Source organism: Narcine bancroftii, chromosome 1 (genome assembly GCF_036971445.1).
Source record: "Narcine bancroftii isolate sNarBan1 chromosome 1, sNarBan1.hap1, whole genome shotgun sequence".
Classification (NCBI taxonomy): domain Eukaryota; kingdom Metazoa; phylum Chordata; class Chondrichthyes; order Torpediniformes; family Narcinidae; genus Narcine; species Narcine bancroftii.
Genome location: NC_091469.1, coordinates 283,339,128 through 283,364,801, shown reverse-complemented (window position 1 = coordinate 283,364,801; position 25,674 = coordinate 283,339,128). Strand labels below are relative to the sequence as shown.

At 37.3% G+C, this 25,674-nt stretch overlaps 1 protein-coding gene across 7 annotated transcripts in view; it reads right to left on the bottom strand.

Moving 5' to 3' along the window:
* LOC138745098 (liprin-alpha-1-like) overlaps positions 1-25,674 on the bottom strand; it is a 136,268-nt gene that overhangs the window by 30,353 nt on the left and 80,241 nt on the right. For 4 of the 7 annotated variants that reach the window (XM_069902222.1, XM_069902225.1, XM_069902213.1 and 1 more), the window contains 8 exons: positions 24,995-25,145; positions 20,935-21,158; positions 13,961-14,198; positions 10,932-10,961; positions 9,537-9,682; positions 7,623-7,795; positions 4,687-4,777; positions 2,155-2,236 (listed from right to left, as the gene is read on the bottom strand). In XM_069902222.1, the coding sequence (XP_069758323.1) occupies positions 2,155-2,236; positions 4,687-4,777; positions 7,623-7,795; positions 9,537-9,682; positions 10,932-10,961; positions 13,961-14,198; positions 20,935-21,158; positions 24,995-25,145 (1,135 nt within the window). The remainder of the gene's footprint in view (positions 1-2,154; positions 2,237-4,686; positions 4,778-7,622; positions 7,796-9,536; positions 9,683-10,931; positions 10,962-13,960; positions 14,199-20,934; positions 21,159-24,994; positions 25,146-25,674) is intronic. The other 3 variants (XM_069902226.1, XM_069902223.1, XM_069902216.1) reach the window with 2 other exon arrangements.

The window sequence follows — 25,674 nt, the reverse complement described above, 5'->3', positions numbered from 1 at the left end:
ACCAGTATTTTTCTCTCTACACCTGCTGCCTGACCCAAGAGTTTCAAGCATTTTAATTTACAGAATGTGCAATTTGTTAATGAAATACAAATCTGTCTGCCAGCTCACAGAATATTAATTAGCCAAGTTTGAAATAGTTTAAGTAGTCAGTTAACAGATTAATTAATGTAGTGGAGAATATAGTCTGTCATATGACCCTACCGATGAGTACCTAGCTGGAAGTCGCATCACCTACCAATTAAGGTTAGACTCTGCCCACCCATTAATGCACATCTGACCATTGGCCTCTTTAATCACCTAATGATTACACGGGCCAGACCCTACAGCTACAATGTTCTTCACATGGAGCAGCTCTTCCTCTTTTGCTCTTTGGCCCCGAGTGAAGCCTGTACCACTCCAGGTCACAATCAGTGGACAACGCTGGAGGAGTCATTGGCAAGGTGTGCACTACATAGGGAACTGGGGCTGTTGTAGTGTTGTAGATGGCATCTGAGCAATACCCACGTAAGACAAGTGAATCGCAGATAGCGTATTGTAGTACTTGGTTATGATACAAGTCTGTATAAACAGATGCCAGTATTGATAATCATTGTATCCCATGTGTTACAAGCCCAGATGACTCTGAAACCCAGCAGCAATAGAAATTCACCAAGACAATGCTTACTTAAACAAAAGTTGCATTTAATTTTCTTTAAACATCATAACAAGATTAATCTTAAACTTATTACTATTAACTTAACCCCTTCCAATTCTAAGCGCACGTGTAGGAATTGTGATTATGTTCAGGAAAGTTCTCTGTTTCACTGTCCAATCATTCACTTTTCACTTCTCCAAGTTCACCAGTATCAGGCAATTCTGATACTGTGCACAGAATTTAATATTTATGAATCTTCACCAGGCTCTGGTGCTTAAAGTTAAATGGAAGGTTCTTGTTGGTTTCAGAGAGAGATTTGTTGCTCGTTGGACACAAACAAACTGATTTCCTCCAATCAGTCACTTCAGTGTCTTGCTGAAGAAACTTGCATCATCATGGGTTTTCCAAATGATAACCTCTTCTTCCAGGTCAGCACAGAGTTCCTCTTGTTTCCCTTATTTCAGGAGAAACACTCTAGCCAGCCATTTCCTCTTGTAAGGTCTACAAGGGTTTTGAACAGGCTGAACTCAGAACTCACAACCCATCTTCAAAATGGGGTTTTCAACAAGCTGCCAGCTTGCAGCCTCAACTGCTAATGTAAAACTGACTTTTCTCTCTCTCTAAAAAGATAAATCACCTGATTTTTCCTTTCTCTGCTTGTAAAACCATACGACTTTTTACAGGGCTCCAAACCCAATCTTTGAAAGATCTTATTAGCCTCTCTGAGCCTGAGCATTATTGCCCATACACAATAGATCAGCATTCTTCATTGCTTCTGCAAAGCCAACTGAACCTCAGTGACTAGTAGAGCAAAGCTCTTGCATTTTAAATTAAATCTCTTTTGTGAAGTGTTACTCTGTGATGTGTAACCTAAACTAAACCCCCACAATCTCTCTTTTAAATACATATTTTAGCTATAACTATTCTAACATACCCCATAACACATGTGACTGAGTTGTACGGTGTTTGTATGAGTATAAGCAGTCGCTAGAATCAGAAATATCAAGTCCAATGACTGATTATATTGCGTTGTGTAATAGAGAGTATAGTGTGTGTGTTACCCCTGTATGTGTTTCAATAAAGATCCTTCCTGTGTTCAGCCTGTGTCCAAACTCATTGCTCTTTGAACACATAAAACTTTTTTCTCTTCCCACACAACAGTTAAGATGGGAATGTATTGCCTGAAAGAGTGGTTAAAAACTCTGCAAAATATTTCTGCTCACAAAGCTCCAGCCCCACCAAGACCAAGGAAGCAATTTGACCCAACAGATCCATACCAGTTTTCATTGCTTTCTTTTCTTTATACCTTGCAATTTATTGTCTACCAGTATCACAAGCAATTAATACAAAACAAAAATATTAAGAACTATTTTTATAAAATTAGACCTTAATTAGTCCAGCAGCTTGGTGGAATTAGACATCATCTGAAAATCATTACAAGGTTGACAGCCCGCGAGTTCAAGCTCTTTTGCAAACTTATTAAAGGTGAAATGCTTTTCTTTTAAGATATGCAACCTTACCTCCAACCATACAACCACAGTGGGACCATCCCATAACGCAAATGGCAACCCTTGCCTTCGTGCTTCTTCCAATAATTCCGTCCTGCGTTAACAAACCAAATTCTCAGTTAGTTCACTAATTATGCATGGTGATCAGTATTGTCCTTTTTTACACTCATGACAAAATCATTCTATGATATTTGACTTGACTGTAAATGTTAAAATAGTACTTAAAACATGCAGATAGGATGAGATTAACACAAACTTGCAACATGAAATATTTGAAGGGAAGCGTGAGCATAGTTTTTTTTAAATAAAGCAAAGCACTGTTAGGAAAGTCAGAATATTCATTCCTCATGTTGGTTACATAGTGAAGCTCTACATAGAATTTGACTCACACAGCTGTACTCCAAACAGTCCTTCCATTCCCAAAGAGTTCCAGTTAACGAGGTCATGATGGCATTAATACAGCTTTAACCCCACCCACTCCAAACTTCTAACACTCACTCGTATTTGGATTTATTTCTTCACAGGATGTGGCATTTTGGCATTTATTGCCTCTCTATTTTTCATGAACCCAAAGGTTGGCTGTATCATTACAGAAGGAAATTAAAAGTCCACAGATAAGGATGACAAATTGTCCACAAGTCTACAATGAACATGTTAAATAATGCAAAAAAAAATAGCATTTCATGGATGAAAAGTGCGATACTAATGAACAAAGATGGAAGCGCACATGTGTAATTGATGGTAAATGTTACTTTCAGGGCAAAAAAAATTCTATGCAGCAGCCTTTGAGATTACATTACAGAGGAAAGGAATTGAGAGGGCATAAAATAAATAACATTTCAATCCACGAAACAGGCAAGCATTGGCTGGGATGCACAGCTGCAGTTTTGAGTCAGATAAGACAAAAAAAAATGACAATTTGGTAAGAATGATGCAATGGAAGCAAACTTCCACTAAATGAACCAAGATACAGAATTGTACATTTTAGGTAGATGTTTTTGGTGAGGGAGAAGTGTTAACAGACCTATCAAAACTACATTTGATAACAGGATCCTCAACATGAAGTCAAGGCCCAATGCAATTTCCGTAACATTAAGAGCATTGTTAATCGGCAAACATCAGCCTTGGCAACTGAATGAAATGGCTTTGAAATCTCAGTTACTGTTCAGTGCAGTGAGAATGCAGTACTCATTGCCACAGTAGATGGATTGAAATGGCGTGAAGGAATTGAGGGGGAAAGTAACTGAGGTATTTAATGATGGGAGTATGCAAAGTGTGGGAGGATAACATGAAGCATTAACATCAGGATGGACTTATCAGTTAGTAATAAATATTTTCTTTTTAAAAAGGATGGACTTAACAGGCATTCTGAAAATGATATTTCAATATTCACCTCAAGGACTGATAAAACTCAGAGGCACTAATTTTAAAAAAGGTGCAGAACTTCCTCAACTTTTGCTCCCTAATAATCAAGGTTAACCCCTTATTCATGTTACAAAAAACTGTCAAGTGCATTGCAACCTCTTACTACTTAAAAATACTTTCTAAATACAAGTTGGGACTAGCGTGTACGATTCTGGCAAATTAAAGTTTATTATTGCCCACTTACTGGTCACTATATTTAAAAAGATTACATTGCACAGATAGGATAATGCCGCAGGTGTAATTTATGGTCATTTTTTAAAAAATGACTTATTTTCCTCTTCCAAAGCACTACACAGGTATTGATCTACATGCTTTGAATAGTCCCTCTATAAAATAGAGGCCTTTTTCCAGATACCTCAACAGAGCATCACCATGATGTTATGTGATCATCTGGGAGAGGTCCAATTGCATGGTGCAACAGGTTAAAGAGAACCATTTGTCCCACCAAACCCTGTGATTCTTGACCTCTGCAATCAACTATGCCAGAGACCAAGATTCTGCTTTCAAGGCTAATATTCCAGGTCAGCAACCTTTAAACTTACATTTTTTTTTAAAATAAAAGCTACGGCAACTTGTTAAACAAGTTACTACAAAATATAATCAAAAAATAAAGTCTCTCCTCTACAAACTGGAACCCAATGCAAATGTGTGCACCCAAGTTATATTCCAGCATTCAACACATTCCAGAAGAAAAATGAAATTCCCTTTACCATCAGGCACTGACAGAGGCACAGAGCAAACCAAGAGCATTCATGAAAATTATTGATAAACGAACTTACCCTGACTTATTACTAAGGTCATGGAGTGAATAATAACATAAGAAGGGAAAGAAATGAAAAAAAAAATGTAAAGCACAAATTTTAAACGAAGAATAAAATGATAAGGGGAAAAGGAAAGGATATGGGGTGAAAGGATGTCAGGAAGAGTTAAACTTCCTTCTCAGTTGACATGATTCAAAAGTCATTGATTAGTTTATTTTAAACATTTCCATTTGCATAATGTGAAACACACAAAATATCATTGCAGTTTTTTCACTATTTGTTTATCCAAATGGTGAAACAGAGTCAAAATAACCATGCATTTTAGCTACTTTAGAAAAAGTTTGAAAAAAAAACTTACTTCTTTTTCAATTTCCTATCTTTTTCTGCTTGGCCAAGTTTACTGAGTCCCAAGGTATCCTGAGGACAAACCTCCATATCTGGTATGCCAGCTATAAAATTTAAAGTTAAATCATTATAATTTCAGTTGCATCAACATTTGTGAACTGTATTTTGAATGGCAGTTTATTTTCCCCTTTAAATAGCAAAAGAAAAGGCAATTTCAAAGTCTAAGGAAATTCTGATGTCTGGAACAAAGAATCCCCACATAGTTCACATGGAGCAGAATGAGGGAAACTCAGAAGTATACGTGGGCACAAAGGTTGCAGCAGAAAAGACTGATAACTTTTAGCCTGGATGATTGAGCATAACCAGAATTCGAAAAACTTGACACCATACAAGATAAAGCAATTTGTTGATATGTACTAACTCCAAAGTCCTAACTAACCATTTACTCTTCCCACTTCCTAATGATAACTACCTTATCCAAAATCCACTGCAATCTCTCACCATGGCTACTTTGCTACCTCCTCCTTTATGACCTTCACTTTGGAAGAAAGAGATGGCAGGAAATGGAAACATTTTTACCTGTCAGTTCACACAATCCTCCCAATTTGGAAATGTACCACCATTCCTTCATGGTTGCTGGGTCTAGATTATAGAACACTAACAACAGCACAATGGGAATACCTCCACTGGAGCGAATGCTGTGATTCAAGGCAAGCATATCACCACACTCACATGGTGTTAAGCATGGCAAACCCATCATCCCATAAATGTTCGCATTTGTGGAAGTGCCCAATTTTACATAACAAATTATAACATTTGATCTGTAATTCAAATATACTGCATGAAATGGGGATGGGACACCAATGTCCCCAAGCAGAAAGCTCTGCAAAATGTAGTAGACACCGCCCACATCACAGGCAAAATCCTCTCCACCATCGAGAACATCTACAGATAATGCTACCATCGGAGAGCAGCAGCAATCATCAAGGATCCACACCACCCAGCACACGCTCTGTCCTCATTACCGCCATCAAGAAAGAGGACTAGATGCCGCAAGACTCGCACTGCTAGGTTCAGGAACAGCTGCTACCCCTCCACCATCAGACTCTTCCACAACAAACTCAATCAGGGACTTATTTAAGGACATTTACTTTTGCATTTTATTGATTTTTTTCCCCCTCTGTATGGCCTAGTCAGTTTGTTTACATGTGTATGTTGATTCAGTTTTTTTTGCACTACCAATGAGTGCCTCACCCGCAGGAAAAAGAATCTCAGGGTTGTATGTGATGTCATGTACGTACTCGGACAATAAATCTGAAAAGTAATTATACTTAAATAATTAAATATAACATTAAAATGATAAACCTGATTGAGACGTTAATTCAGAAGTACCCAATTTTATCCTGGTTTCACCTAATATCCAACCATTTCTTCAACTATTCCTCAGGTAAGCAATAATATCAAATGTCGAAAACATTTATTCAGAAGTAAAAAAATAATTCTACATCACATACAGTTACAAATCTCTTGCCCACAATATTATAAGCATGCAAACAATGATATGGCAAAAAAAATCTAGTTTTAACATGCAAATTTTTTTCTGCTAAAGAACTTCAGTAGGGACTGTGGTATCAGGTGACATAAAACACATTTATGTAGTTGCACAAGCCTGGGATCCAACAAGCATCATGCTATTAGTGCTCAAAAACTTACCAAAACCATCCTGGAGTTCAAGTAATATTGCAGGATTTAATAAATAAAATCTTCACTTTGGGTTGAGGGAGAAGGGAAGGGAATACTGATGCGCCAAAACATGCAGATAACATAAATGGGTTTGAAGCCAAACCTTACTCAGGGCGGCTTTCTTCATTGTTGAAGATCTCCCTATCCCATATAATCACCGGGACCTTTAATTATACTTTCTATGCCTTCCTACCTGCAACTCATTCTGAATGCTACTGTCAGGATTCTTACCAGATCAAAACCTTGTTCTTTGGTCTACTCATTCTTATTGAGTAGAGAGGCTATGCTAGGATTGTGTGCAACAGTGACTAGCTAAAGAACTATGTGATTTTCATACAGAGGACGCAGTGGAGGTTTACAGGAATGGAAAATTCTATCTCAGGACATTGAATGGAGAGTCTGGGCTTGCTCTCCTTAAATTGAAAGAGATTAAATTATGATGTATAAAATGAAGAGAGGATGTATAAAATGAAGGGAGGGCTAGACAGAGTAAATAGGAAAGACTAGCTTACTTAGCAGTGATAGAAAGTCCAGAGGAAAAATACAGAAGAGTGTTACGAGGCACAAACGCAGATCACATTTGAAAAGTATTTGGATATGGTTCTGTATGCAAATGGAATAAAGCCAATACAGGAAGGTGAGATTAGATTTGGGAACAGTTTTAACTGGCTTCTTAGAACATCTGAAATAGCTGCTCACAGGTTAATTTAGATCAGAATTACTAGCCAGGCACAGATTATCAAAGATAAAGGTATACAACTTTAGAGTCTGGAAAAAAAACTCTACACCTTTTGAGTTGATCCCTCTTCATAGAATCAAAAGAACTCCATCCAGCTTGTTAAAACCAGAAAGCCAACTTTCATAATACATTTATTTGTTACTGAGCTGCCAGAATTGAAAAGTGTGCCTATTCCACAAAAGGTTTTAATGCCAAATCTACACCATGCAGTCAAACATTAAACCAATCCAAAATGCAACCAAACCACATCTTAATTCAAGAACATCAGCGTGGAGATGAACCCTGAACTTCAAAGATAGCGAAGAGGGCCAAGATTGATGAAGAGTCATTTGATAAAGAGAAACAAGAAAAAATATTTTAAATAAAAGATGGGGTAAAATCTTATAGGACAAAATATAGTAAAAAAAAGTGAAAACTTTGACAATAAAGTACTGATTTCAAGTTTTCAAGCTGACTTCCAGACCAACCTTGCCCTGTGAGATCTTTGCTGGACTGTCCAAGCCGACCCTTTTCTTTCTTACCAAAGAGCCGCCCAATAGAAGACTTTATACTTTTCTTTTTGGGAGCTTTGTGAAGGGAATCCTCACTGCTGTTGCTGCTACTAGGGTTGCTGGCTTGACCATCCTGAGACCCAGTTGAACTGTGGATGTTGAATTTAAAATAACAGGAAAAAATGTTTACTGCATATTTTTTTTTTTTACAAACAATATCAAAAAGAGCAACTCAATGCAAGGTGCAACATAAACGCAAGAAAACTTCAAGGCAGATCCAAAAAGGCAGACTAGATTAAAAGTAAAATATTTCTGAACTAATCCTCAAATGCAACGGGACAGTTAAGACAGTTAATCCTGGCTGGTTCTCAGATCCAGCAACCTGCATTCGTTTCAGACTTCTACAACATCAGTATCAAGTTTGCACTTCCTCACTGTGACCATGTGGATTTCCTCTGGCAGTCATGGAGTTAGAGAGTCATACAGCATGCAAAATAGGCAGTCAGCTCACCACATCCATTCAAACCAATAGGCATTAAACCTGTCAACTAGCACTTGGTCTGTGGCTTTCAATTCCTAAAAGACTGATGTGCTTTGGTTCCTTCTCACATCCTAAGAGGTTGTGAGGCTTGGTAGCCTCTAAGATCTCCCTAGAGTGCTGATGAGTAGAAGAATCAGGAGAATGTGGGGAAAATAAAATGGGGTTAGTTTAGGATTAGTATACATTGAGGTGACCAAGAGGGTTCAAAATCTTAAACAAGTAAAGGTCTGGCCCAGGCTCTTTCTTGCATAATCCAGTCTAAAGGGGGGGGGGGGAAAGAAATGACGTGACATTATTCTGTAAGAGCACCTTCATCATCCAAGCTTTCCATTCAGACTCTTATTTGATGGCCACATTGAGGGAAAAGTGGCTTTTGAACACCACTTCAGAACCCTTTCATTTTCTATTCAAGAGAGCCTTAAGCTTATAGTTAAGCACTGTGTGAGAAGAACATGATCTCTGGCTGTTGAAGTCTGGAGTGGTTTTTTTTCATGCGAGTAAGATTTTTGTCTTCAAAAAGTCCCTTCTCAGCAATTTGTTTAAGAAAATAGTCACCTTCCTCAATGATGCGTTTCAGCTTCCTTGGAATATGTTTGGTACCCTGTTTTTACCACTTCAAGTTCAAGTTTATTGTTGCCTGATTGTACATATGCAATCTAATGAAATAGTGCATCTCCAGGCCATAGTGCACAGACACACAAATGACATATCCACAGAGTGATCCAAAATAAATATATATAAATAATTGACTCTTAAAAAATTAATATTTTTCAGATTTGAACACTTCTCGGACATGGACAATCCAACCATGTCCATGAACTCTTTCAGAAGATGCAACAGTTAAGCTTTCAAGCCTCATCAGAAAGGTCTTATTTTCTTCTGTGTTATCATCAAATTTTGGGCACACACCATGGATTTTAAACATCCATCATATCTCTGCTCTTTGTAACATGTAAGGTACTTCCTGGATAATATTTTGGTCACTAACTTATTTTTCTTTGCTCTGAAGGTTTAACAAGTGGTTGATATCCACCAAACATTCCCCTTGTTCACTTCTACTCATTATATCTGGTTCGATGTTAATGTTTATACCTTCATTTCAGGAGGTGCAACATTTTCAAGGCATCTTGAAGTATGCACATAATAAATTCTGATAAATCTTATTATAAAGCAGACTACTATGTTGACAAAATGGAATTTTATAGGCCAAGGCAAAGAAACTTCATAAATTGAGAGCACATACCTTAAAGAGTCAATGGTGTTAACAACACAAATTAAAAAATAAACATTTGTAAATTAAGAAAAGCCTGTAAATAATCCCACAATGACACTTTTCCAAAACTATTCACCTTCTTATGTCCCGAATATCCTCCTGGCTGGAAGTGTGAAAGGCACCTTGGTTAACTCGGTCTAATCTAATGGACCTTGGCGTGGAGGGAGGTGATGTTTCACACCTTATCGTTGTTTTATCTTCCCGAGCATCCTCTTTCGCTATCTGAGATTAGAGAAGATATAAATGAATAAAGGATCACAAAACTGTAACAGTTTAAAGACCCATCAATTAAAAAACGTTGGCACTACCACATGAACTGAAATTATATCAGCGTCACAATGATCGCACAGGCACAATGAAGCAAGCAAGGGCACTGGGACAGAATTACTGTGGCACAGGAAGCTGAGACAATTAATTCGAGTTGCTCATTTGTGAACATAATATATTTGGAAACAATCAGTCAATGCAACAGTTCTTATCTCATGCTTATTGTGTCTTAGTAAATTATTTTGAAAGATAAGAAACTAAAGGATAGCAAATGCCACAAGTAAGTTGAAATACTGAAGGTGTCCAATGAAGAAAATGCCTTGTTGAGAAAGAGAAACAATAGCTGAAAACATTTTTTCTTTGCATTGTGAGTTACACAAAGACGTAAGAAAATTGGCGAAGCAGGTCACCAGGCCCATTAAGTCAGTCTTGATGACCTATCCCAGGATTCAAATACCCATAGTCTTCAATTCCTTGATCTTTTAAATATCTTCCATCACTTCAAATGATCAATTTTTAAAATTTAGACATATAGCATGGTAACAAGCCCTTCCGGCCCACAACCCCGTGCTACCCAAATACACCAATGAACCTACAGCCCCTGTACATTTTTGAAGGGTGAAAGGAAATCTATGCAGACACAGAGAGAATACACAAACTCCTTACAGTGCCGGATTGGAACCTGGGTCGCTGGTGATGTCGTAGCTTTGTGCCAACGGCTACGCTAACCAGGCTGCCCATAAATGGAATTTTCAAGCAGAAAATGTAACCATAAATGTGGATTTAGACTTTCAAGAATAAAGTTACAAAATTAGCAAGCATTTAGTTATAAGTCAATTTTATTTGCAGTCACCAGTCTTTAAAATAATTCATTCCGACCTCAGCATATAACTAAGATATAAACATGTAAACCCAAACAGTGGGAAATCTCTGTTCAAAGCATCATCTCCAGAGAAAAACATAATGACTTCAAACCTACCAGAGATAATTTGATCACAGAATAATACAATACATCCAGTCCTCCTCATCCATGCTGCCCATTATGCTGACCTACACTCATCCCATTCCCTTGTTCAAGGCCTTTCAGAAACAGCAGAAAAGGGAGGAAGCTATGTGAGAAAGATGCTACTGTTGCACTGACTTGAGATGCAGATTATTCAACAACCTGTTGCCACATAATCAGAGTTCATTTTCATACAATTACCTTCCTACGGTGCTTCCTTAAATCACTAGGCTGATAGACACATGCAAAGAAAAGAGAGAGTCATTAAGGATAACAAACTTATTTAAAAGATTAGACAAGATGCAGCTGCATTAGAAATCACACAAATAACCAAAACCGGGACACCCTGGAAGATTCATCTTCTTTCTTTCTTTGGCTTGGCTTCGCGGACGAAGATTTATGGAGGGGGGTAAATGTCCACGTCAGCTGCAGGCTCGTTTGTGGCTGACAAGTCCGATGCGGGACAGGCAGACACGGTTGCAGCGGAAAATTGGTTGGTTGGGGTTGGGTGTTGGGTTTTTCCTCCTTTGCCTTTTGTTAATTTGAAAATGTTTATAACTGCCAGCTAAGCATGACTGCAGATGTTCTTCAAAAGACATGAAATTGTGGAAATTACCACACAGTGTCTGAGGTATAACAATCTTAATAAGTTAAATGTGCAAAATAGCTTGTGGTCAAAATTCAGTCTTGCTTTAATAAATGCCAGGTGTATGGCATGCTAAAGCTAATAAATGACAAATCTCCCACAGGTTACATTGCAAACTGATTCATGCACAGGAGTTGACTTAAACTGCACCACCAGACATTTGAAGAAATGAACCCTGCTTCTGCAAATAAAATTGGAATAACCTCTTCTTTCGGGAATGAACCATTAAATTGTTCATTCAATTAATGCTTTTTTGCTGCTGCTGTTTACTATATCACAAGCAGGTTATACATTCCTCCTGCGAAAGGAATGTTCTTACTTAATGAAATAACTTGCTGATGTCAAGAGAAGAATGCTGAAGTAACCCTTGTGGAGAGAAAGGAATTCATTTCTTAGGTCAATAATTAGAATAACAAAAAACATGGCAGGCTTGGAAGATTTATTTTAATAATGTGTATTTTATTTCATGTTCTCATCTATTACTTTTCTGAAAGGTCATCAACCAAAAGCATTAAATCAATTGAATGAGCCAAAAATTATCCTTTGGCTTTTGTAAAGCTTGATGTGTAAAAAATATATGCTTTGAAAGAGACGAAACAGAATGCTGAGAGAGTGCCTAAAACTTTTTGCCATAAAGAGGAAGGAGTGGAGATAAAGCTACAACTAAGGAAGAAAATCGCAATGTTTAAAACTATTAAAAACATCATATTCCATCAAAAGTGCAGGCTGCACTAAACTACAGTTGCAAATGATTCATCCAGGATTGCTTGAAAGCAATAGTTACGACACAACATTATCTATAGTTCTTGTGTAACTTCCTGCCCCAGAACAAGTTCAGAATCACAAGAGGCCAGACTCAAATTTCACACACCCAAGTGCTCAAAAAGATGCGAACACGGTACATTTAATACCAGAAACCACAAACGCCCAAGAACACTTTCAAGAAACCATTTTTAATTCCTTGCATTGGCAAGCAATGTGCACAATTCTCTTTTTATGAACTGTTTTCTAGCCTTCTCAGCTCAACCTTAACCCTAACATGTACTAAGTGCGAACAGAATGAATTTTGCTTTCAAGTGTGGCATGCAATCCTTACAGGAATCTGTTAACATTTAATCTATGCAGCAGAAAAATAAACGTTGCATTCAACGTGAGCAAATTAACTGGCATAATTGGAGCCATATGCTAACAGTTCAAACAGACGTGAACACCATGTTTTTTTTGAAGTTGAACACTGTCAGTAGATTCACAATTGCTATCATGGGTGTTAACATTTTATTAAAAAATAAAAGTTTAAATTCCATAGCTGCTGTGATGGTTTATGAACTCTAAACTAATGACCTTTTATTCTAATCCAGTAATTTAATCACTGTGTCTGTATAAACATTTTTAATTCCTTACTCGTCCAGTCTACACCAAAAGCACCTCTCAAACCCACAGCCTCTACCACTGAGGATGACGAGGGGCTGACTAAAACAATGCTACCCCTTTATCATCACAGAATAAAAATCTTGGTGCTCCTGACCAAGCAGCTCTTGAGGAGTCTCTCACAAGGCTTTCAAAGCTTGCAGAGGGATCTGGACCAGCTGGAAAAATGGGCTGAAAAATATCAGATGGAATTTAATGCAGACAAGTGTGAGGCATTTCATTTTGGAAGGGCAGATCAAGAAAGGACATGCACAGTAAATGGTAAGGCACTGAGGAGAGTGGTAGAACAGAGAGATTTGGGAATACAGATGCACAATTCCCCGAAAGTGGAATCACAGGTAGATAGGGCTGTAAAGAAAATTTTTGGCAGACTGGCCTTCATAAATCAAAGTATAGATTATCGGAGTTGGATGTTATGGTTAAGTTGTACAAGATATTGGTGTGGCCAAATTCAGAGTATTGTGTTCAGTTTGATTTTCCTAACAGCAGGAAAACTATCAATAAGATAAAGAGTGCAGAGAAGATTTACTAAGATGTTGCCTGGACTTCAGGAACTGAGTTACTGGGAAAGGTTAAACATTATGATTTTTTTTCCCTGAAGCGTGGAAGAATGAGGGGAAATTTGATAGAGGTATTTAAAATTATGAAGGATGCAAGTAGGCTTTTTCCACTGAGGGAAGGTGAGATACAGACAAGAGGAATGGGTTAAGGGTGAAAGGGGCAAAGTTTAGGGGGAATTTAACGCTGAGAATAGGAGTGTGGAACAAGCTGCCAGCTGAAGTAGTGAATGCAGTCTCAATGTTGACATTTAAAAAGAATTTTGACAGGTACATGGATGGGTTGGTTAATGGACTGGATGCAGGTCAGTGGGACTAGGCAGAAACATAGTTTGGGACAGACTAGAAGGGCCTTAGGGCCTGATTTTGTTCTGTAATGTTCTATGCTTCAAAGAGGTGACCCACCACAACATTCTCAAAGGCATTTAAGGATAGGAAGTAAATAAATAATTGATCCCATGAATCAATTAAAAAGCACTGAATAGACTGAAGTAATGTATAATTATCAAACAGCAAATTAGATAGGGCAACTAGAGTGTTAGCACAAATAACATTGCTAAAAGGGAATGCTATCACACAAGACAATGATTTAAACTTACCAGTGTCATGACACCAAGCCTGTCAATCTCATGAGCTGCATTTCGAGGGGTTCGTCTTGGTGTAGAGTGTCCACTGCCAGGTGGTGAAGAGCTGGCAAGAGATGAACCAGTGAACGAGGCAGGGAGAGTACCTCCTCTGTAGCGGCAAAGATTCAATCCATCAAGGCTACCACTGCCCACTCGGCTCTCGATTTCTTCTGCCCTCTGCTGCGTGGACTCCTTTTCTTCTTGGATGAGCCTTAAAAACAATCATCCTGGATGCACTATCACTTTTTAATCATGGTCATCGTGTTTTGCAATACAATACAAAATATTATAGCTCCAATTCAAGCAACCATAAACATGTTTCAAGTAAAATGAACAGTGCAGGGTTTCAATGAGGCTTTAATTGGAATCAGGCCATTTGTTCAGCCTGAAATCATTTAAGCCTACTGATATGGAGTACACACATTTATTCCCATTATTTTTTGATTTATTCTCACCATGCAACCTCTGTTCGACGGTCTACAGATGAAGACCACTAGCGACTTTTTCATTGTTTTTTTATTCTCACTCAAACTAATTCTATATCATGATCTTAAATACAAACATCTGCAGATATTGTGATTGTAGTTAAAAAAAACACACAAAAATGCTCGAGGAACTCAGCTGGTCTCATAGTGTCCATAGGAGGTAAAGATATATAACTAAAATTTTTGTTCAAACTTTATTTAAAAGATAATAAAAACATAACATACAATCTAATAACAAACAAAAATTAACTTTACAGAAATATATATATACTATATATATATATATATATATAAAAAAACAACCCAACAAAAAAAAACCATCCCACGCACCCACCCCATCAGCCAGCTCCCTTAAGGGGAGCCAATTATATGAATTATATTTAAAAAAATGTTAAGTATTAATAACAATTCAGAGTATATCTAAATGTATATACTCCAAATATGGAAACCATTTATCAACAAAAAAGAATAATTATCATGTAAATTATAAGTAATTTTTTCCATAACAATACAAGCTTTCAATTCATGATGCCAGCATGTTATATTAATCTCTGTAGTATCCTTCCAGGTACTAGCTACACATTTACATGCTACTGATAGCACTAAACGTACAAATTTTATCCAGCCCCATTCCTCTCAGAGAAGCCATATCACCCAACAAAAAAAATTGTTGGATCTAATGGTAATTTAAAGTTATATAATTTTTCCAAAACTATCTTAATTCCTTGCCAAAATGGTTGAACTTTAACACAAGACCTAACAGCATGTAAAAAAGTTCCAGTACATAAACCACATCTAAAACAAGAATCCAAATTACTAAACCCATATTTTTTCAATTTCTCCGGGGTCAAATATAATTGATGTCGAAAATTATAATTAACCATTCCATATCTTACATTAGTCAATTAAATTACATTATCCTGACACATATCCACCCAATCATCTTCAGGGAAAATAAACGCTAAATCACTTTCCCATTTAAGTTTAGATTTTTCCCAATCCAGTTTATACATATTATCCTGTAACAAATGATAATAACCAAAATATAAACCTTCTTTGGTACAGAGGAAATCAAAGATTCAAATCTTGTCAAAGTAGGTAAATTCATCTCTCTACCATAATTATCTTTTACCAAGGCTCTGAGTTGATAATACACAAACAAAAAATTTACAGATATACCAAATCTCAATTGATTAAAAGAAAGAAATTGTCCCTCTTCAAAACAATCCTGTATTGTCTTTATACCCTTAGGATCCCAACTCTTTAAATAATTATTAAACATTGAAAAAGGAATAAGTTGGTTATTATACAATGGAGTTAAAATTGATAATTTACCTTTTGATCCCAAAACCTTATTTCTTTTAATCCAAATCCTTAACATATTATATTCCTGTAACAAATTTGAATTCCAACGAAATATAAATTGATGTACCTCAGCCTCAGAAATGCACGCCATTTCCACCCTGGCCCAGCTTGGGAGTTGATCTAATTCCATCAATCTACTAATAAATTTCAACTGGGCCACTTTATAATAATTTTGAAAATGTGGTAACTGAAGTCCACCCAACACGTAATTCCATGCAAGTTTATGCAATGTCACTCGAGCTAATTTACCCTTCCATAAAAACTCCCGCACAGGCTTATTCAGATACTGAAAAAAGTTCTTTGAAAGTAAACAAGGTATTGACTGAAATAAATAATTAATTTGAGGGAAAATATTCATTTTAATACAATTGACCCAGCCAATCAAAGTTAATGGAAGATCTTTCCATTTAATCAAATCCGCTTTAATCTGTTTTAATATAGGCACATAATTTAACTGATACAATGACTGATAGTTAGCATCTACAAACACACCCAAATATTTAATTTTATTTGTCCACTTTAATTTTGTAATAATTTAAAATTCAGAATAATCTCCTATTCCGACTGATAAAATTTCACTCTTATCCCTATTAACTTTATATCCAGATAATTCTCCAAATTTTGACAAACACTCTTGTAACTGCTTCAACGACCATTTTGGTTCCATAAAATATATCAAAACATCATCTGCAAATAAATTGATCTTATATTCTTCATTCATAACCTTCATCCCTCTAATTTCATCGTTTTGCCTAATAGTCTGAGCCAACGGTTCAATAGCCAACGCAAATAAGGTTGGTGACAATGGGCAGCCCTGCCGAGTTGAACAAGTCAACTTAAATGGTAACGAAACCTGATCATTTGTCACCACCCTGGCAATCGGATTTGTATATAAAGCTCTAACCCAACCAATAAAAAAAGGGCCAAATTTAAACTTTTCTAACACCTTAAATAAAAAATCCCATTCAACCCTATCAAAAGCCTTTTCTGCATCTAATGCAACCACCATAGAATGGTTAGGTTGATTTCGGTATGCATTGACCAAAGTGATTAAACAAAGAATATTATCTGATGCATTTCTATTTTTAATAAAACCTGTTTGATCAGTATATATCAACTTAGGTAAATACTTAGCAAGTCTGTTAGCTAATACTTTTGCTATAATTTTATAATCTACATTTTATAGGGAAATAGGCCTATATGAAGACACTTTTAGTGGATCTCTATCTTATTTCGGGATAATAGTTATTAAACCATTTGAACAAGATTCCAGTAACATCTGATCTTCAATAACTTGTTTTAACACATCTCCAAATACATTAGATAAATCATCATAAATTTTTTTTATAAAATTCCACAGAAAATCCATCTTCCCCTGGAGACTTTCCATTTGGTATTTCCTGTAGCTTCCTTAATTTCAAAATCTGTACATGAAGATTCCAATTTCTGAACATCTTTCTCTTCTAATACCAGTAACGTTCATTTAGATAAATAAGATTCAATAGAATCATTATCCTGCTTCCCCTTAGAAGTATATAATTTTTGATAAAATGAATAAAATTGGTTATTAATTTCCTGAGGCTTATAGGTAATTGTTGAATTCTGTTTAACAGCATTAATAGTCCAAGATGTCTGTTCAGTTTTCAGTTGCCAAGCAAGTACCTTATGAGCTCTCACTCCCAACTCATAATAACGTTGTTTAGATCGATTAATTAAGTGCTCAAACTGATAAGTTTGTAATGTATTATAACATAATTTCAACTTCGCTAAGGCAGCTTTTTTGTCTTCTGTCACATCCTTCGGAAAATCTTTCTCTAACTCAGCAATCTGTTTTTCCAACCATAAACTTTCTGCCATATATTGTTTCTTAACTTTCGTAGAATAACTAATGATCTTCCCTCTCAAATAAGCTTTCAAAGTGTCCCATAATACAAAATGACTATCCACAGAATTAACATTCTCAGTCAGAAATAAAGAGATATGTTCTTTAATAAAAGTAACAAACTCTGTTTTTTTCAGTAACATTGCATTAAACCTCCATCTGTACGATGAATGTACTACTTCCTAACTTTCACAAGAATAATAATGAATGGTCTGATATAACTCTACTTTTATATTCAGCTTGCAATACTCTACCCTGTAAGTGTGCTGATACCAAAAAAATCTATTCCAGAAAACAAATCATGTTGTGAAGAATAAAAAGAAAAATCTTTCTCTGTAGGATTATCCTTTCTCCAAATATCTTACCAGATTTAAATCTTTCATCAATGCACCAATTTGTGTTGCCATCTTTGATTTCCTTATACTTTTTGGATTTCTATCCAATAAAAGGTCCAAAACACAATTAAAATCTCCCCCAACTAAAATATTTTTGTTAGCTCTAGTTAACAATAAAAAAAGCTTATGAAATAAACCGCTCATCATCTATATTAGGTGCATAAAGATTAAACAAAGTCCAAGATTCAGCAAAAAATTTACAATTCACTTGTAAAACTCTCCCAACATTTCCCTCTGACAATTCCAGTTCAAATGGTGAATTTTTATGAATCAAAATCGCTACCCCTCTTGCCTTAGAATTAAAAGAAGAAGAAAACACATGTCCAACCCAGTCTTTTTTCAATTTCAAATGCTCTTTTTCAGTCAAATGTGTCTCTTGTAAAAAGGCAATATCAATTTTCATTTTTTTAATATAAGCCAATACCCACTTTCACTTAATTGGATTATTTAATCCCTGAACATTAAAAGTTGCAAAATTCAAAGTAGACATTTTTACTAACTACTAATATATTTACCAACTATAAAATAACGCTCCCCCTTATAAATCTTCAAAATCAAAAAAAAACCCTTAATAAACAGAAAAAAAGGAGGAAAAATACTTTTTCCCCCTTTCTCTCCCTCAAAAAGTAAAAATAACCCAAAAATAAAATAAAAAAAAACCCAAAGGTAGTAACACCCTAAAACTCTGGGTGTGGTAAACCCACTAGCGGCAGATGACTATCAAAGCTGTCGGTGTCATCCACCCCCCCCCCCCCCAGCCAGACGCATACTCATTATTAAAGTAAGCACAATCAAATATAATAGATATATTAGGCCCAATGATTCCAAACCCAGTGATTGTTCTGGGTCTTCATTGTCAAGAAGACTTTGTGTCAGCTCTTCTTTCTTTCCATTCTTCCCATACCCACTCCCATTTCCATTCTCATTTCAGTTTACCCTCCTCTTAGGAGATGATGATGAAGACCGACCATTCCTTCACAATTCTGGCAATGAAGTAGCAAAAACCAAAGCTTGATGATCATTCTCAAAAAATTGGGATTGAAAATTTCCATTAAAAACTTTCAAAAATCGCAGGATAATGAAAGGCAAACTTATAACCCTTTCGCCACAGTACATCTTTAGCCGAATTAAATTCCTGTAGACTTCTAATAACCTCCTGGCTCAAATCAGGATTTAAAAAAAAAACACTTTATTTTGAACCATCAACGGAGATTGACTTTGCCATGCTTTCTGTACCGCCATTCGTAATCATCTCTCTATCTTGATAATTCAAACAACGAACCAGAACTGCTCTCGGTGTTTGTCCTGGAAGTGGTTTCTTCCTCAACGCTCTGTGAGCTCGATCAGATTCCAAATCTTCAGGAAAAAACTTCTTGCCCAATACTTCAGGAATCCAATGCTTAAAAATTTTATTGGATCAGAACCTTCAATATCTTCTGGAAGACCAACTATTTTCACATTATTTCTCTGGCTTTGATTTTCCAACGAATCAATCTTCTTCAATAAATCCCTTTTTTGAATCCCCCAATCTACAAAGGAATCCCCAACTTTTTCCATTTTTTACCTATTACACTCCACCTGATTTTGACATTCAGAGAAAGCTGTTTCAATTTAAAAAAAATTATCTTGTGCAGTATCAACAGATTTTATACATCTGTTAATATCACTTTTAACTACAGTCATTTCTTGTTTCATAGTTGTCATTTCATCACACAAAGTATTCATTTTTGTTTTCACCTCCATAAATCCTTGGGTCATTTGAATTGACATTTGTTTTGACATATTCTCCATTTGACAAGCAATCCCTTCCAAAACAGTGAACACTTGAATCCAGTCCAGGATCCATAACTATCTTTTGAGGCCTACCTTCTCTAACTTCAGACTCCTCCTCCTGAGCAGATTCCAGTAAGGTAAGTTCCTCTTCCTCCTCAGGCACAAGAGGTCCTTTACCTGTGTGGCTGCGGGTTTGGATACCCGACAGTGGCACGCCGACCTCGTTGGGCTGCTGCCGTTTGGGCTCCTCCACAGCCAAACACCTTTTCCAAAAGTGCACCCACCCGTGAGGCACCGCGCATGCCCGGCAGAACCGCTGAACATGCAAGTGTGTCTTTCGACTCTACACTTCGCGTCCCCGGGCCATGAGGCAGTATTGCGGGCTCACGGGATCCTCTGTCAGTCAGGCCACCCGCATGCCCGGCGTCATGTACATGCAGGTCGGCAACGGCTGAACTTACCAATGTGCCGGGGCCATCTTGCGACTGCAGGGTCGGTGCCGGTGTCAAACTCAAATGGGCAGGAGTTCTGAGGTTTGGAGGCTCCCAACAACGACTCTGTGGATTCAACTCTGTAGGTAGGCTTCAATTCTTCTACACTTTTATAAGGTAGTTTTTTCTGAAGTTGTGCTTTAGATTTCTTCACATTAGTAGCCATATTAAATCACTTTTATTCAGAAGGCTGTAATACTATCTTTAACTACTTTTGTAATTTTTAAAAATCGGGTACTTAAGAATCTAGCTGGGGAAAGCTGGAATTACACATCTTTCTTCTACGCCATATTGCCATGCCCCCCTCATATAACTAATGTTTCATGCCTGAGCTCTTCAAGGAAGGCTTAGAAGGGCTCGGGTCCAAAAGGTCAGTTATACATCTTTACCTCCAATGGATTCTGCGAGACGTGCTGAGTTCCTTCAGTATTTTTGTATTTTTACTACATGATCTTTTCAGCCATGATTACTTCCCACAACTGTGCTGTCTAGTAGGGATTGCATGTCTTTTCCTTTTTGCCCATCATTTAAAAAAGTACATTATAAGAAGCCAAACCTTATTTCATTATTGATGGCATCCAACTGCTCTTGAAGCATCATAGCCAAGGTTTGGGCATCAGCCTGCCCACTTGGTGAGAGTAAATCCACAGAGCTGAATATTGTCTCTCTATCATCTTCTGCATCTGACACTTCGGCATCACTCTCAAAAGCCTGTGCCACATTTGCCAACACGCTGGCTTGTTGGGCACGTTCCCATTCTTGTTCATTTAGTGTCTGGACCTGCGCGTAAAGTGCGGTGCAAGTTGTTCAGAAGTAGAATATCAGAGTACACATAAAACATCACATACAACCCTGAGATTCTGTTTTGCTACTGGCCAGGCAGAATTACCACTTTGTACTCAAGAGAACAGATACATATGTGGCAGCTCACCACGAGGCAGGAGAACCGGCTCCGCTTGTAAGCCACACGGCGGAGAAGCCGGCCATAATGTCACCATCGGGGGTTTCCCTTCCATCCAGTACGGGGCTCAGATACCCACGCTGGGGGATCACGTGACACCCTGGTGACGTCAGCGCCCTCCAACGCGGTTCTCAGCCAGGTCCGGCTGGGAGTACAAGTGCAGCCCAGCAGCCTGCAATAAACCAGTCTGCTCACTGAGCTCAACCCGCCTGGTGGTTGTGTGTGTGTTATTGCAGGAGCAGTGTAGCTGCCGCTACACATATACAAATGAGAGAAATGTAAACAAAGAAATAAATATAAACAAAATGAACTGTGCAATACAGAAAAAAAATTCAGTGATCAATAATGTGCCGATTCCTTAAATGAGTCCCTGATTGAGGAGTCTGATGGTGGAGGGGGAGTAGCTGTTCCTGAACCTGGTGGTGAGAGTCTTGTGGCACCTTCACCTCTTTCCTGATGGCAGCAGCGGGAACAGAGTGTGTGCTGGGTTGTTTGGATTCTTAATGATATCAAACATGAAGCAGGGATATAAGGACAGAAAAGAGCTATTCAACCTAATGATCCCCTTTTCTCAAATTCAATCAGATCATAGCTGTAGACATCAATTTCATCCAAGCAACAAAATCCGTCAGATGCTGATATCCAAAACAGAAAATGCTGGAAATAGTCGTCAGGTCATACCCTGGGAAAGATTCTTTATTATCAATTCCATCCAGTTTCATTTTTATAATTTTCAATTGTCCCTATGACTCAATAACATTTTTACAGATAGAGTATTTATTACAGCCAATATTCTGTTTAAAAAATATAAATCTCTTGGGGGGAAAGGGATCAGTCATCCAAACCAAGACTGGATAATCTTCATAGAAAGCTTAATTTTGCACTTCTTTTGAGCATACTAGTTAGTAGTTTAATATCAATATTTACATGTTTTAACAAAATCCCAAGTCATATGGAACTCAATATGTAATAGATATGTAGATATTTTTGAGAAATTGTTGGAAACAGAAAGAAGAAAATGCAAAATTTACATGAGGATTGAGTATGGAATTGGTGCAAAGGGAGAGGGAAGGAATCTGCACTGGTCATGTGCTTTCAGAGCTGCAGCAAGCTGGGCTGGATCCTGCTTCACCCAGGGAGTATCTTGTATTCACCTCCAGCTGTAATCCTCCAGTATTCAGAATGATCAAAAAAAGTAGTTAAGAGATTAAAATAAAAATCTTTAAAGGTGATATTGAAAACACCTGAAATGTCATAAGGTTAAAAGAAACCAAAATAAATTTAAAAAAAAAACACAACTTGAATTTATCTGTCATGAAAGGCAGAAACTCTTTTCAGATAATTATGGGTGTTGCTTTTATGCAACTCGTGAAGCTAAGGGACCAGATGTAAAACACAGCCAGTTCCTCAACCCAGTATGAGTTGGATGGTGTTCAGGGGTCAGAGGTACTGGTGTTTCCAAGGCTGGGTGGGAGGAAATTGCTGTTCAGAAGGAGGTTCCCCACAGAAGCACATGCCATGATGGAGCTCTACATGGCCCACTACAGGCTTCACAAATGCAGGCTGTGAAATTAATTTTTAAATTAAAATATACAGCACAGTAACAGGCCCTTCCGGCGCAAGAGCCTGTGCCACCCAATTATAACCAATTAACCTGAAAACCCCACACATTTTGAAGTGTGGGTGAAAACTGAAGCACCCAGAGAAAATCAACACAGACACAGAGAAAACACTCAAACTCCTTACAGACAGCGCCAGATTCGAACCCTGGTCACTGGTGCTGCAACAGCACTGCGCTAACCATGTTGTAATAAATGTTATATTTATTTTTCTTTGGACATATCAGCGATTTACCACAATAATGCATTGAAATGTCAAAGTGAACTGTACCTTTAAATTTAAAAATGCTAAATCACGACATGTTACATTCTGAAGCTATTTATAATTAAAAAAATTATGCACACAACGCATGAGAAAGAAACTTACATTCTGCAGAAATCCACCAGAAATGAAGCAGAAAAAGAAAGCAATAATAGAAGGGCATCATCAATAGATCACAATTAAGTGGTGCACGGCAGTTGTGCATTTCAGTGGAATAGGAGTTGGATTATATTGCAAAGGGAGTTCAATATTCTCTGAGAAGATGCATCTTAAAGGAACGGCAGTTAAATTGAATAAATGGACTGAAAATGTAACTGATCATTCAGCAAGAGAGGAGCAGCAAAACTCACTCCATGCACAAGAAAATGAAGCAGGTAAATTGCTGATATCAATAGCATCTTTTGAAATAATCCAGAAGTGTGTAGCTAATTGAGCAATTGATCAGCATTGTTAATCTTTTCACATGCAATGACATTAGGGCAGGATTTCAGCCAAGCAAATTTACCACAATTGGAAAACAAACTTACCATAATGCGTAAAGATTTATTGGAACAAGGTGATCCAATTTGCAAGCACAAATTCCATTACAACACAAACTATAGCTAGAAATTGAGTTTTTATTTAATATTCCTATTCGAGGTCCTTTGGTGTCAAGTACTTAATGTATTCAAAAGCTCTGAATTAATTTCTGAATGCCACCAGCCAGAGAAAGGGTGAATATCCCTTCAAGAACTGAAGCTTTTTCCAGGAACATCATTGGAAAAAACAACCTGGGGCATGGGAGGGTGTACTTACAATATTTTCCAGCAGAACACAGCAAGTTTTAGTTACCCTGTATATAACCCAGCAACTGCAGAGAGGGTTCGACTCAGAAAAATTCCCAACACCTCAAATTTGTTTCAAATAAAATTATTGCTGCATTGAAGATAGATTAAAAAAATACCTTTCTTCACAATTTTCCCAACATGGATCCAAAGAGAAAGACACATTCGCCAGGATTTTGAACTCAGTAGAGACCCCTTTCAACAGTGGAAACAGGAGAATGGGAATAACTGAGAAAGATGGAAGGGTGGGAAAGAATGTGGAGGTCAGAGGCAGGGGTGGGTGCTCACATGATCGAGCTATATATAGAGAGATCATTCCATCTGAAACATAGAAACTCTGACTAAGTCACACTCTCTTAGATTGAGTCCCGTACTGAACTGAATAACTCCAGGACAGTATTTTCGAATTTCCTGAAAGACAGTGATCCAGGATCAAAGCAACACTCATGTCCAAGAGTCAGGAAATTCTTCCAGCCAAGCAAAACCTCCCACAGACTGTCCATTACTTTAGAAAAAGAAAGTTGGGTGCATTAAGCTAGCAACAAAGCAGCACGTTTTCTGGGAATGCCACAATCAGGGTCCCACAAACAGCGGCATCCTTTATATCAAGAAATCAGATAATCCCATCCACAAGACATAACAGCAGTTGTACTGCACTCCCTCAACATTGCACTGAAGTGACAACCTCAATTTTGAGGTTGGAGTCTCTGCAAAGGAACTTGAACGAATTAACTTTTTGACTCAGGAGAAAATTGAGCCAGGACCAAAATCAAAACTGGCATTAAATAATATCAAGTTTCAGACAAGTAATGAACTTGCCTTTTTGTTTCAAACAGCCCAGTTTCTGGTGGACAAGTAGGGCTAAACAGTGAGTCCTGTTCTTGGAGTTCAAATTCAGAATGCAGACAAATTGTTTCCAATCCTATTGTCATGACACCGAGAAACTTTACCTTTGAAGGTTCATCTCGTAATGCTGCCAAGCGGCCCTTCTGAGTTCTATGTAATACTGAAGTGGTGCTATACGAATCTGGATGGGCATCTCCCTCTGATGCTGTTGAAATTGAATACCTATAATCCAAGCTGCTACCTAAATGTGGCCTGCTGGAACAAAACAAATTCAGTTATTTGGGCAAGTTCAATGTTGCAGACTCACATATTAGAAATAGAACCACAATTCCAAAATTATTTTGCCAATCTGCATTCCGAATGAGCACAGAGCCCTGCTTGGTATATTGCATTTACAGGTCTCAATTTCAAGAAGAGGTTTCTTTGATAATAATTCATTAATGGGACCCCAGTAATATCAAGAAGGTCAATGACTCCTTATGTAGAAATTACATCTCATAAACAATTAAATATTTTGCAACAACTTTGCTGTGAACTTAAAAGTAATGGCATAGAATAAAACAAATGCAACTATCACTTCTTTCATTCTTAAAACTATTAAGGAGATTAAGGACTATGGAAGTGGCACCATTCCAGGCAATGGCAGAGTAGATCTGAGGAGTTGATCTATTATTCTACTTATTTAATTTCTTACATTATTTGGGGGCTACTTGCAAGAACATAACCAGTTTTTGAATTTTTTTAAAATTCTTTAGCATTTCAAAGTAGGGTCACTGAAAAGAAA